General features: G+C 43.6%; 1 protein-coding gene across 1 annotated transcript in view; it reads right to left on the reverse strand.

Annotated features, from left to right (window-relative positions):
• The window catches only part of PPEF2 (protein phosphatase with EF-hand domain 2), a 56,985-nt gene that overhangs the window by 25,905 nt on the left and 16,513 nt on the right, over nucleotides 1–14,567 (reverse strand). The window contains 4 exon segments of the mRNA XM_088836399.1: nucleotides 199–374; nucleotides 1,877–1,934; nucleotides 2,079–2,206; nucleotides 8,036–8,173. Coding sequence (XP_088692525.1) covers nucleotides 199–374; nucleotides 1,877–1,934; nucleotides 2,079–2,206; nucleotides 8,036–8,090 — 417 coding nt within the window. The 5' untranslated portion in view covers nucleotides 8,091–8,173.

Consider the following 14,567-nt stretch of genomic DNA (forward strand, 5'->3'; position numbering starts at 1 on the left):
AGGAGGAGGGGTATTCAATACATAAAAACTGGCTGATCAACCACAAGGTCCTGGCTAAGAAAAGGGCGAGTGGATCTCTCTGGTGGATCCCTGACACGAACACCCTAAATTCAGGGCTCTTCCCTTTGCATTGTGTCTACTCAGCTTCTACACTTTCCATGGGATTGCTGGTAACCCAGGATCCTGGCATGAGCTTACTTGTTTCCATCTGAAAGCTTCCACCAGGGCAGTTGCATGGTCAGGAAGGAGCGGGAAGGAGAGGCGTGGCCCTGTGTAACTGTCTGGTACCTCGATGGATTCATAGTCACCACAGTTCTCCATTTCGGAGTCCTGGAGGGATCGCTCCTCAGTGAACATGCGGTTCAGGAAGTCCCCTAGGCAGCACAGAAAGGGTGGGCTGGCTTAGAGCAGACCTGCAGGCTCAGGCAATACAGAGTCCATTCCCTGGACTGAACTTGAAGGGGACGTAGCCGGTTGGGCAAGGGCACCAACACAGGTGAGGAGAAAGGAGAAGGCAAGGTCATGAGAAACTAGGATGGGCAGGAGAAAGGTTATGGTATCATGTCAAATCCATTTTACTTTTATTTTAAAAGACTGACCTAGAAAGTACAGAGATTTAGGGGCTTAGGTTGGTAAGCAGGAGGAAAGGGGTACTGGGGAAATTAACATATTTTCAATAGGTTTCCCATATTTTTCTACATTTGCTTCTTTTTGTCCCCCTTCTCTACAAGGATGGTGTTTAAAAAAATTAATGCACATTTAATTTAATTTTCTTTTAATTATTTATTTATTTATTTTTAAATTTTAATTGGAAGCTAATTACTTTACAATATTGTATTGGTTTTGCCATACATTGACATGAATCTGCCCTGGGTGTACATGTGTTCCCCATCCTGAACCCCCCCTCCCAAATCCCTCCCCCTTCCATCCCTCTGGGTCATCCCAGTGCATCAGCCCCAGCACCCTGTCTCATGCATAGTACCTGGATGGGCGATTCATTTCACATGTGATAATATACATGTTTCAATGCCATTCTCCCAAATCATCCCACCCTCGCCCTCTCCCACAGAGTCCAAAAGACTGTTCTATAAACCTGTGTCTCTTCTGCTGTCTCCTATACAGGGTTATTGTTACCATCTTTCTAAATTCCATATATATGCGTTAGTATACTGTATTGGTGTTTTTCTTTCTGATTTACTTCACTCTGTATAATAGGCTCCAGTTTCATCCACCTCATTAGAACTGATTCAAATGTATTCTTTTTAATGGCTGAGTAATACCCCATTGTGTATATGTACTACATATGTACATTTACATTGTGTAAATGTACTCCAATTTTCTTAAAAGAAATTTTTAAGTGGAAGTTCACAGGCATTTCTGGGGTACTTAGTACGGCAGATGCCTCAGACTCTTGGGCGATTGATTTCCAAAGGCCGTCCCAGCATCGCTTCCTGAGGGCTTCCCCTGGATCAGCAGAGAGGCCGGACGCACGTGAATGACCTTTCCCATCCGCCCCTCCCAGCAGCTCCCACCAGTGACTCTCAGGAGTTGATATAGACTCCAATTCCCGCTGCCTTCAGGCTAGAGGCTTCCTGCGCTGTGTTCTGCATTACTTCCCTGACAAACTGCCAGTTTAGTTACCCACTCCTTTGTGTGCCTCCCCTTTCCTGAGCCCCTCCTCCACCTCCCAGGGCTTCCCGTATTTACCAAATACACTCCTTGTGCTCACACTTTTGTCTCCAGGTCTGCTTCCAGGAGAAGCTCCTCGCTCATTCCCTGGCCGTCACTAGATGCACATTTTCGATCCCCGTGCACCTCACCCTGATGTCTCTGATCCTCAGACCAGACGACCTGCCGGGTGGCATTTCATACTCACTCTCGTTGTGACTGCTGGGAGTGAAGTGATCCACAAGGTAGCTGAAGAAATTGTGGAGCTGCAGAGAAACCCAAGCAGATATGGCTTTAGAGACAGAAGGGGAACCCAGGAGTGATCCACATCCTTCTGGACCCCTGGGGCTTGCTGCCCCGGGGGATGAGAGGCAGAGCTGGAGGTGGTCCCGTCCCATATCCCGGCGCACCTTGACCTGGTCTTGCTGCCCGGCGTACTCGATTGACTGGAAGATGCTCCAGGTGCAGTGCCGCCTCATCTCCAGGCGGGCCATGTAGCGTCGGTACCACCTCTGGATCAGGGCCGCTGCCTTGAAGGCTGTGACACAGATGGAAAAGCCAGTTTGTGAGACAGGACTCCTGGGGCCTAGCGGGGAGCTGAGGGCAGCGGGGGGCAAGATGGGGAAAAGCACTGCATTTTGCCATCAAATAGGAAGGATTTGCTTCACTGATGGCCAGGGAGCCCGAGTATCCCTTCCGGCTCCCATCCCTCCTCCAGTCTTCCCTGTTAGTTACACACATATCACTGAGGGTTATTGGAATTCCCACTGTTTGATGAAAACATTTATACATGTAGAGGTGGAAAGCTTGGATTCTGAGGAGGACATGTAAACTGGGGAGGCTGCAAGGTTGCAGTATACTTGAAGAGTGGGAAGATGCAGATATCACTCAGCCATAAACAGAGAATGAAGTTTTGCCGCATGTTTATGTGTGTGTATGTGTGTGTGTAACCTGGATGGACTTGGAGGGCATTATGCTAAGTGCAATAAGTCAGAGACAGGCAGATACTGTATGATATCACATATGTGGAATCTAAAGAATACAACAAACTAGGGAATATAACAAAAAGGGAGCAAACTCATAGATTTAGAGAACAAACTAGTTGTCGCCAGTGGGAACAATGGGGAAGGGCAATATAGAGGTGGGGAGTATGAGGTACAAACTATTAGGTATATAATAAGCTACAAGGATATATTGTACAACACAGGGAATACAGCCAATATTCTGTAATAACTGTAAATGGAAATTCACCTTCGAAAACTGTATAAAAAAATAAATACATTCAAATTCAGAAAAAAAATGGAGTGATGCAGGGGTCACAGGGTGGGGAGGATATTTTGATACCAGGTGGCTCAGATGGTAAAGAATCTGCCTGCAATGCAGGAGACTTGGGTTTGATCCCTGGGTTGGGAAGATACTCTGGAGAAGGGCATGGCCACCCACTCCAGTATTCTTGCCTGGAGAATTCCATGAAAAGAGGAGCCTAGTGGGCCGTAGTCCATGGGATCGTAAAGAGTCGGACATGACTGCGCGTAACAGCAATAGACAGGATGTCAGGAGTCTGATTCTGAGCCTAGAAATGCCCTGACCAGCTATGTAGCCTCAGTCCAGTCAACTTTCTGGGCCTCAGAGTCCTCATCTGGAAAAGGAGATGAACTAGATGATGAGTGGGGGGAACACAAACACACACATGCATGACTACATACTATCATGTCGGGAGGGGGTCAGTGCTTGCTGTCCCCATATTCACTCCATCCCTGTGGCTCGTATCCCCGTCACCTCACATCCAGGGTGGTGCTGACTGCCCAATCTGAAGGGCAGTCTGTGGACTTAAGACCTGGGCTGGGTGCTCATGCACTGCAGGATGGCTTGAGTAGGTTTCATTCTTCCTTTCAGACCTCCAGTCAAGTACTGCTGCCAGAGAAGAGGACAGCTATCCGCAGGAGTAACTAGACTCTGCTTAAACTCCTGGACCTGAATGTGCCCCTGGGGGATGAAAGGAGCCTTTGTGGATAAAGCTGGATTACAAAGAAAACCTGGCAGGTTCACTCAGGTCAACCTCCTGAAAAGCAGACCGATTGATTTAATATATTTAACTGGCATTAGAGTGCTCATGGAATTCTTACTGATATCCCTAAGAGGAGATCCAACAGTGAGTGTGAAAATAGAACTTGAGAGGAATTTAAGCAAAGCTGGTGACGGACAGGGAAGCCTGGTATGCTGAAGTCCATGGGATTGCAAAGAGTCGGACAGGACTGAGCGACTGAACTGAACTGAATTTGATTTTCTATGAGGAAAAAAGTCATACACTATGTATCAAATGCACTCACAAAACAATAAGCGATGAAGACTGAATTCTGTGAAGCTCCATTCAGAATAGTGAATACAACATTCAGAGTAAGTGGTCCTTACCTAAAGAAACTCTTTAGGAACTCAGGGCAAACACACAGACATCTGCTGCTCACCCTAGCTCTTATAGGGACCAGGAACCTGCAGGTCTAACAAGCTCCACGCATCATCCTTGCTTGTGCTGAAGTGTGTAACACTAAGGAATATCATGGCCTCCAAGTTTCTATGAAAATGTTGTTTGCTAATGCCTTCCCTCAGGCATTTCAAGGCAAATGCTGCCGACTAGACATATCCTGAGCTCTGCTTCGGCTGCTCAGGGCAGGGAAGGCAGGTAGTAACTCTGTGTCTCTTTGTCCTCTCTCCCAGGCCTCCATCTAGAACCTGGGTTACCTTTCAGTGAGATGGCGCTGTGAGGTACAGCATAGTTTAAGGACCTCTACTCCATCATCCCTTCCCTACAGTGCAATATAAGATACTTAGGTTCCCCTTCCTCAGCCTTGTGTGGAGTACATCCTATGGGAAAAGTTATAGACACACCTGGCTGCAAAAATTCCACACTGAGGACCAGGCAACCACATGGGGAGACAGAGGTCCAGGTGAAGAACCACCCCAGAAGCTGAACCTCCAGTCACAGCTGTTCTGAGGCTCATAGGCAAACCACCCAGCCGGGCCCTTGGCAAATTTCTGATCCACAAAATCATGAGCAGAATAAAATGGTTGTCTTAAGCCACTAAGTTTTGAGACTGTTTATTATGTAGCACCAGATAATTGGAATGGGAATTGTATAAATGTTTGATAAAATTATAAAACAATTTTAAATCAAAACAAAAAATCAATGTTTAGAAAGCAAATGGTTAAGTGAATCTAACCTTGCACGTGCTGGTGGCATAACCATGTAGAAAGGAGTTCTTTCAAATTACTTGAAAATTCAGGAATTGTATATGCCTAAGTGGATATACTCAAAGGGCAAAAAGAACTGCAAAGACGTCTTAAAGAGTTTTCAGTAATCATATTGTTGTAATAGTACTGTTATTATATTTCTGAAACTGATTTATATACTGTAGGGCAAAGTAAATAATACCCTACTGATATCATTAGGGGGAAAAGATTTTTAATAAAAAGAAAGGAGATAGAATATCAAAGTTGTTAGGTAAAATTATTGGGATCCTAAGTATACACTGTCCATTAAAATAATGCATATTTTCTGGATCTGTTCATTGAAAAAGTATAGGAAGTAATGACCAACCTGGTAGTGAACACCCCAAACCCTCGAGAAATAGTGATTTCTAATCTGGAGACAAAAATATGCAAGATGAGCCTTGGATGTGTTGCCAAACTAGAAAGGAGGCCATGAGTTTATCAAGATACTTAAGCTCATAGTAACAAGTGAAAGTGAAAGTCCTTCAGTCCTGTCTGACTCTTTGTGACCTCATGGACTATACAATCCATGGAATTCTTCAGGCCAGAATACTGGAGTGGGTAGCCATTCCCTTCTCCAGGGATCGAACCCAGGTCTCCTGTGTTGCAGGCGGATTTATTACCAGTTGAGCCACCTGGGAAGCCCCATACAAACAAGGTGCTATCATCATTTCCCTTGCTTCCTTCTACATCTCTGTTTGCCTCATTCTCTTTGACCTGATGCTTAAGTACTAGAATCCTTCATGGCTCTGTCTTTACTCTCATTCAGAGACCCCCATGGCTTCAACAATCAACCATACTCTGATGCCTTCCAAAGGCATGATCTCCACTGACGTCTCCAAAAACCAGATCTGAATATGCAAAGCACTTCCACCTACATGTTACATGGGCACCTCAAACCCAATGTGTATAAATCATCACTTTCATTCTACCTGAGCTTGGTTCTTCTCCATTACTTTTATGTCAGAAATTGGCATTATCATCAACCCAAGTATGCTGGATTTCCCAGGTAGCTCAGTGGTAAAGAATCTGCCTGTCGATGCAGGAGACCCAAGAGAAAGAGATGTGGGTTCAATCCCTGGAGTAGGAAATGGCAACTCACTCCAGTATTCTTGTCTGGAAAATTCCATGGACATGGGAGCCTGGCAGGCCACAGTCCATGGGCTGCAAAGAGTTGGACATGACTAAGCACAGCACAGCACAGGTATGCTATCTAGAAACCTCCGTGTCAATCTGTTCTCAGCTAATACTTTATTTTGTTGCTCAAACTGATTTTTTTTTTTGCTTGTTTGTTTGTTTTTTCTTAACTGCCGTGCTATCAGGATCTTCAAAGCAGTGCACAGGCTTAGTTGCCCTGTAGCAGCATGTGGGATCCAAGCTCCTTGACCAGGGTATCAAACCTGCATCCCCTGCATTGGCAGAAAGAAGAAAGTGTAGTTGCTCAGTTGTGTCCAACTCTTTGCAACCCCAGGCACTGTAGCCCGCCAGACTACTCTGTCCATGGGATTCTCCAGGCAAGAATACTGGAGTGGGTTGCCATTCCCTTCTCCAGGCTGCATTGGCAGGGGGATTCTTAATCACTGGACCACCAGGAAGTACCCTGGATGTCAATCTTGATTCATCCTTCTCCCCAACCCCACACATGTAATCAGGTGGATTCTGTCCATTCCACCTCCTGAGTATTGTGGGAATTCATCCTCTTCTCTCCATCTCTATAGCCACCAACTCTGGACCATAGCATTATCATTTCTTGCTTAGATGACTTTTGTTGTTGTTCAATCACTCAGTTGTGTCCAACTCTTTGTGACTCCATGGACTGCAGTATCCAGGCTTCCCTTTCCTTCACCATATCCTGGAGATTGCTCAAACTCATGTCCATTGAGTCAATGATGCTATCCAACTATCTCGTCCTCTGTCGTCCCCTTCTTCTCCTGCCTTCTATCTTTCCCAGCATCAGGGTCTTTTCCAATGAGTCAGTTCTTCACATCAGGTGGCCAAACTACTGGAGCTTCAGCTTCAGCATCAGTGCTTCCAATGAATATTCAGGGTTGATTTCCTTTAGGATTGATTGGCTTGATCTCCTTGCTGTCCAAGGGACTCTCAAGAGCCTTCTCTAGCACCACAGTATGAAAGCATCAATTCTTTGGTGCTCAGCCTTCTTTATGGTTCAACTCTCACATCCATATACGCTGCTGCTAAGTTGCTTCAGTCGTGTCCGACTCTGTATGATCCCATAGATGGCAGCCCACCAGGCTCCCCTGTCCCTGGGATTCTCCAGGCAAGAACATGAGTGGGTTGCCATTTCCTTCTCCAATGCACGAAAGTGAAAAGTGAAAGTGAAGTCGCTCAGTCGTGTCCAAATCTTCACGACCCCATGGACAGCAGCCCACCAGGCTCCTCTGTCCATGGGATTTTCCAGGCAAGAGTACTGCAGCGGGTTGCCATTGCCTTCTCCAATCCATATATGACTATTGGAAAAACCACAGCTTTGACTATACGGATTCTAAATTGTTCTTCCTTCTACTCTTACACCACCCACTTCAATCCCTGCCACAATCCTTTCTTCATGGAAGCCAGAAGAGTCTTGTATGTATGTAAATCTTATATATGTTTTGAATGGTTCTTCAAGCCTTTAGAATAAAGTTTAAATCCTACCTGCTCCTGAGTGATCTGGGCTTTGCTCACCTCCGCAGCCTCATGCCATGCCATACTCTATCTCATTCACGTCAGCCATTCAGTTCTTTGAATATGCCTTTCTTCTTGCTACTTCATGACCTTGGTACCCTCTACCTGAAATGCTCTTTCATTCCCTTTTTGCCAATTTATTTCATTCACTTGTAAAGGTGGAGTTTGGGGTAAACCTCAGTGGACAACACTGATTCCTTGAGAAAATTTTAATGCTATTAAATATAGTCCACCAAGCCCTAAGATACTCAGCTGAGTATCCTCTGGTCATGTCACAAGGAGGAGAAGCTGATTTTCAAGAGTCAGCCTAAGAAGCAATATAATGATTTCCTGTCCACCCTGAGAAGCCCCTCCCTATGCAATGTAGGCTTCCACTGAGGTCTCCACAGTTAGTCTGAAGGTAGGAAGCACATACCTTTCTCTGCATTCTGGAAAGCAAAATGGTGTTGGGTTGAGGTGCCGCTTCCCATAACTTAAGCGCGATGTCTCTGCAGGACGCAGGTAACAGGTCCAAGGGAGAGTGAATTGTTTGCTGACAAAAGGAAGAGGGAACCTGCAACAGGGAGATTTGGGTAGAATGTTAGTTCAGGTAGAGTAAGCTATCTATGAGCCTTGTCTCCCACATCATAAAAATACATATAAAGCTATCACGTGATAGCACCCTCCTCCCCACGTCCCCAGCACACGAGATGTCCTGCCCCTGAAAACTTCCTCCCTGTGTCATCTCACATCTCTTCCATGTCTTCATCCTTCCTACTAGCTTCTCCTTTTCAGTCTAAAAACATTCTGAAGCCTCATCTCAGAGCAATTCATCATCACCATCCTTTGGCCTCCTCTGTCCCTCCAGCTATAACCCGACCTCTCTTTTCTTCTCATCCAGACTTATCGAGAGCCGACCACTTATCTTCCTTAATTCCTCTTAACACCATCTTTTTCATCCTCACTATTGATCAAAACTTTTTATGCTGATGTCTCCAATGCTTCATCTTTTCAGCCCTGACCTTGCCAGAACAGCAAGGCCATCATCTCCTAAGTCATGCCTTGATTTAAATTTTACTCCATGGGTCTCCATGAGTCTACTCTTTTGTATGTTGACAAAAAATTAATCAGTCACTCTAAGAAAGAACTGGAAAATTTTATTTGAGCCAAATTTGAGGATTATAGTCAGGGAAGAGCACCTCAGAAAACTCTGAGAACTGTTCCACTGGCGAGAAATCAAGGCACTGTTATGTACATTTTTTTGAGACAGAGGGCTGTACATCAAATGATGTATTATTGACAGTTGATACAATCTAGATCTGCAAGTGTAGAGTGGTTGGTCATGTGGCCCCTTACAGATTAAGAAGGAATACTATCTTTAAGGAATCGTCTTGTTGGTGCGAGGAGAATGCTGCTCTTTTGGTCGAGCAGGCATTCCTGTTAATGGAGGAGGTCTGGCTGATGCATACTGCAGGTACACAATGCACAGTGTGGGGAGAAAGGAAGGCAAGGGCAGAGAAAATTTTTTTATTGAAATTTTTCTTGTCTTGCCATAAAATATGAATTTTATTTCATTTTATTTATTTTCTCTCCTTCTTGAGCTCATTTTCTTCTATCCATCCCTTAAATGTCAATTTTATTTGTATTCTACTCTCAACTGTCTGCTTTCTCATTCTGTACATGCCCCCTACATAACTGAATCAATTTTCAACTCTTACTCCCTCCCTCTTAAATCTCCATCTCCATCTCAGACTAAGTCTAAACCTCAGCCCTGCAAACCCAGATTCCTGCAAACCTTTGGGGTGCCTCAGACTCCATGCAACGCAAATAGAACTCATCTTCCCAAAAGCCTTCTCCTTTTCTCTTTTGTTCAACACAGCTCTTACCTAGAATATTCCCCCCACCCCCACGGAGAAGCTTTTTTTTAAGTTTCGGCAAACGGTTTCTTGAGTTGTGACACGCAGCATCTAGCTCCCTGACCAGGATCAAATCCAGACTCCCTGCATTGATAGCGCAAAGTCTTAGCCACTGGACCACCAGAGAAGTCCCCCTAGGATGTTTTTTGCCTTTACTGAGTGTGTTCTTCCTAGCTGACCCTTGACTAGTTTTACTCGTTTCTTAAGTAATGAGTAAAGATGCACTTCAGGCATCATCTTCCTTAAAGAAGCCAGTTTGACATGCCCTTCCTCTGAACTCCTGCGTGTCCTGGTCACATCTCTGATGAAATATAATTTACATTTTAAGACAGTACAAGAAAAATTGAATACAAACTTCTCTCTGTGTTGCTTTGGGTCTCCTCCTCTCCTCCCTGCTGTGGAGTGTGCCTCCACAAGAACCAGACCTCTTTTGGGAGGTGGGAGTACCCGCTGAACTGTCAAGAGCAATATTTTTTCTGTCTTCTTAGTACAGTGTAACTTCTTAAATGAAGAGCACACTTTCCCAGCTCACTTTGCACCACTGTGCTTACCTGGACTATGTATCCTAGTGTTTACCTGGACTTTGTATCCTTGTGCTTACCTGGACTATGTATCCTTGCTGAACTTTATGTAAAATATCAGAATGTCATTTTGATGTATGATTCTTTGTTTCTAAAATGGATATAACCATGCCTTTGACTTCTAACAAGTGGAGCAAGTTCTTAGAGCTTTCAGAAAAGCTGCTTCCTGGTTTATAATCCTCAGTTTGGCTAAAATAAAATGATTTTTTTTCCTTAACTTGATAACTGAATTTTCCTTGACATTTTCTTGGGGTAGCCAGCAAGCTTCAGAGACATCCAGCAGGTGACATCTGGAGTCTACCCTGAACCAGTGCTTGGTACCAGCACGGGCCCATTAAGCCTTGTCCATTTCTTAGTATTCCTCAGGTATTTTGGTGAATTCTCCTGATAGCCAGATATTATTGCTTTAAATGACATCCTGAATATTATTCAAGCTGTTTCTTTGGGACTTGGAATCCTAAGGGGATACTGGTCTATTTCCTAGGCAGGAGCCTAAGTGGAAATTCCTAGGCAGGCACCTAGGAGGAACTTTGGAGTAAACTGGGTTGGCTGTCCTCTTTAAAAATTTGGCTTAAATTGGAAAGAGTATGTTCATATGGTCTGAACAAATTGTTTGCTGGTGAAATGAGAGACTGAACGTGCTCAGCTCTGAAGAAAGGGGACTTTACTTCTTCTAACCATGATGTGACTTCAGGTGACTGAGAAGCTGGCAGAAGTGTCTGAGAATCAATTCTCATGACTCATACTGGTCCTACAGGACATCCCACTACAATCATCAAGGAAATTCTGCTCACCAAGGGCACAGCAAGGCTGATCACCCAGTGCTCTGAGCACCCACGGCAGTTTCAGACTGCTGGAGGGAGAAACCCAGACTTGTAAGAGAGTCGAATGGACCCAAGGGTAACTCCTTAGGGAGTCAGAAGCAGCATACATCCGATCCATCACATTGCCCTCCATTGTTCAGATTATATCTGAAATAGGCTACCAAATGAATAAGGAGAAACCATGCTTCAGAGGCTGAACAGCTTCGATGGGCAGTCACTCCTAGAACCCCAGCTGGCTTCCTGGACAATTAGAGCAAAGTCACTGCTTGCAAGCACTTAACTCTTAAATGGCCAGGATGGGCCTCTGACATTATGAAACTAGAGAGAAAGCACCATGATAAAACATCTTTTCAAAATTCTGACCCTAAGAGAACAAAATTAATCCTAGGAGAAAGCTTAAAGTTATAACTCTTATCATGTCTTTGAAATGTAAACACAGCCCACATTGCCTAAAACCACAGCTTTGGCTCAATAAGTAGAATTTAAAACTAAAAGGGGGAAAAGAGGGTGGGAAGCTTTTTAAAAATCAAGCAAAAAAGCTACCAGACTCTGTGTCTATCTGGATATACGTATGATTGTGTATATGTTATAAATACAATACAACCCTACCTCTGGATGGTGCTATTAAAATTAATTTGTAAAATAACTTTATTTAATTGATTTAGAAGTGCTTACAAATCAAATATTTCTAAATGTAACTTAGACTTACTCAGAATTTTAAAGGATCACGTGATCTAGGATTGATCTTTGCTGAAAAAAAGCAAGTTTAAACTGACAGTTTAATTAATATAGACATGTCTTTAGAGTTGAGTGGGCTTCCCTTGTGGCTCAGCTGGTAAAGAATCTGCCTGCAATGTGGGAGACCTAGGTTTTATCCCTGGGTTGGGAAGATCTCCTGGAGAAGGAAAAGGCTACCCACTCCAGTATTCTGGCCTGGAGAATTCCATGGACTGTATAGTCCATGGGGTCGCAAAGAGTTGGACACGACTGAGTGGCTTTCACTGTAAAGTTAAGACAAACAACATTAAATACAACACTTTCATTGCACATAGGTTTCCTGAAAGTCAATGAGCTTATTTATCTATGTTATAAAATCTGTCAACAAGAAAATTAATGGACTGATTATATTTTCACAAATAATGAAAGAGATAAATGAGATTAAAAATTTCTGAGTAAACTATTTAAGAACAATTATGTTTTACGGTGAATTTAACTCAGATGACCATTATATCTACTACTGTGGGCAGGAATCCCTTGGAATAAACGGAGTAGCCATCATGGTCAACAAAAGAGTCCGAAATGCAGTACTTGGATGCAATCTTAAAAACGACAGAATGATTTCTGTTCATTTCCAAGGCAAACCATTCAATATTACAGTAATCCAAGTCTATGCTCCAAACCAGTAACGCTGAAGAAGCCAAAGTTGAACGGTTTTATGAAGACTACAAGACCTTTTAGAACTAACACCCTAAAAAGATGTCCTTTTCATTATAGGGGACTGGAATGCAAAAGTAGGAAGTCAAGAAACACCTGGAGTAACAGGCAAATTTGGTCTTGGAGCACGAGTTGAAGCAGGACAAAGGCTAATAGAATTTTGCCAAGAGAACGCACTGGTCATAGCAAACACCCTCTTCCAACAACACAAGAGAAGACTCTACACATGGACATCACCAGATGGTCAACACCGAGATCAGATTGATTATATTCTTTGCAGCCAAAGATGGAGAAGCTCTATACAGTTAGCAAAAAGAAGACCAGGAGCTGACTGTGGCTCAGATCATGAACTCCTTATTGCCAAATTCAGACTGAAATTGAAGAAAGTAGGGAAAACCACTAGACCATTCAGATATGACCTAAGTCAAATCCCTTATGATTATACAGTGGAAGTAAGAAATAGATTTAAGGGACTAGATCTGATAGATAGAGTACCTGATGAACTCTGGAAGGAGGTTCGTGACATTGTACAGGAGACAGGGACCAAGACCATCCCCATGGAAAAGAAATGCAAAAAAGCAAAATGGCTGTCTGAGGAGGCCTTACAAATAGCTGTGAAAAGAAGAGAAGCGAAAAGCAAAGGAGAGAAGGAAAGATATAATCATGTGAATGCAGAGTTCCAAAGAATAGCAAGGAGAGATAAGAAAGCCTTCCTCAGTGATCAATGCAAAGAGAATAGAGGAAAACAACAGAATAGGAAAAACAAGAGATCTTTTCAAGAAAATTAGAGATTCCAAGGGAACATTTCATGCAAAGATGGGCTCGATAAAGGACAGAAATGGTATGGACCTAACAGAAGCAGAAGATATTAAGAAGAGGTGGCAAGAATACACAGAAGAACTGTACAAAAAAGATCTTCATGACGAAGATAATCACGATGGCGTGATCACTCACCTAGAGTCAGACATCTTGGAATGTGAAGTCAAGTGGGCCTTAGAGAGCATCACTACGAACAAAGCTAGTGGAGCTGATGGAATTCCAATTGAGCTCTTTCAAATCCTGAAAGATGATGCTGTGAAAGTGCTGCACTCAATATGCCAGCAAATTTGGAAAACTCAGCAGTGGCCACAGGACTGGAAAAGATCAGTCTTCATTCCAATCCCAAAGAAAGGGAATGCCAAAGAATGCTCAAACTACCACACTAATCTAGTCATTCACCAATTGCACTCATCTCACACGCTAGTAAAGTCATGCTCAAAATTCTCCAAGCCAGACTTCAGCAGTGTGTGAACCGTGAACTTCCAGATGTTCAAGCAGGTTTTAGAAAAGGCAGAGGCACCAGAGATCAAATTGCCAACATCCACTGGATCATGGAGAAAGCAAGAGAGTTCCAGAAAACCATCTATTTCTTCTTCATTGACTATGCCAAAGCCTTTGACTGTGTGGATCACAATAAACTGTGGAACATTCTGAAAGAGATGGGAATCCCAGACCACCTGACCTGCCTCTTGAGAAACCTGTATGCAGGTCAGGAAGCAACAGTTAGAACTGGACATGGAACAACAGACTAGTTCCAAATAGGAAAAGGAGTGCGTCAAGGCTGTATATTGTCACCCTGCTTATTTAATTTATATGCAGAGTACATCATGAGGAACGCTGGGCTGCAGGAAGCACAAGCTGGACTCAAGATTGCCGGGAGAAATATCAATAACCTCAGATATGCAGATGACACCACCCTTATGGCAGAAAGTGAAGAGGAACTCAAAGGCCTCTTGATGAAAGTGAAAGAGGAGAGTGAAAATGTTGGCTTGAAGCTCAACGTTCAGAAAACGAAGATCATGGCATCTGGTCCCATCACTTCATGGGAAATAGATGGGGAAACAATGGAAACAGTGTCAGACTTTATTTTTTTGGGCTCCAAAATCACTGCAGATGCTGATTGCAGCCATGAAATTAAAAGATGCTTACTCCTTGGAAGGAAAGTTATGACCAACCTAGATAGCATATGAAAAAGCAGAAACATTACTTTGCCAACCAAGGTCCGTCTAGTCAAGGCAATGGTTTTTCCCGTGGTCATGTATGGAAGTGAGAGTTGGACTGTGAAGAAAGCTGAGCACCGAAGAATTGATGCTTTTGAATGTGGTGTTGGAGAAGACTGTTGAGAGTCCCTTGGACTACAAGGAGATCCAACCAGTCCATTCTAAAGGAAATCA

Source organism: Moschus berezovskii, chromosome 5, assembly GCF_049115385.1.
Source record: "Moschus berezovskii isolate FMDL1 chromosome 5, NW_MosBer_1.0, whole genome shotgun sequence".
In the NCBI taxonomy this organism is placed as follows: Eukaryota; Metazoa; Chordata; class Mammalia; order Artiodactyla; family Moschidae; genus Moschus; species Moschus berezovskii.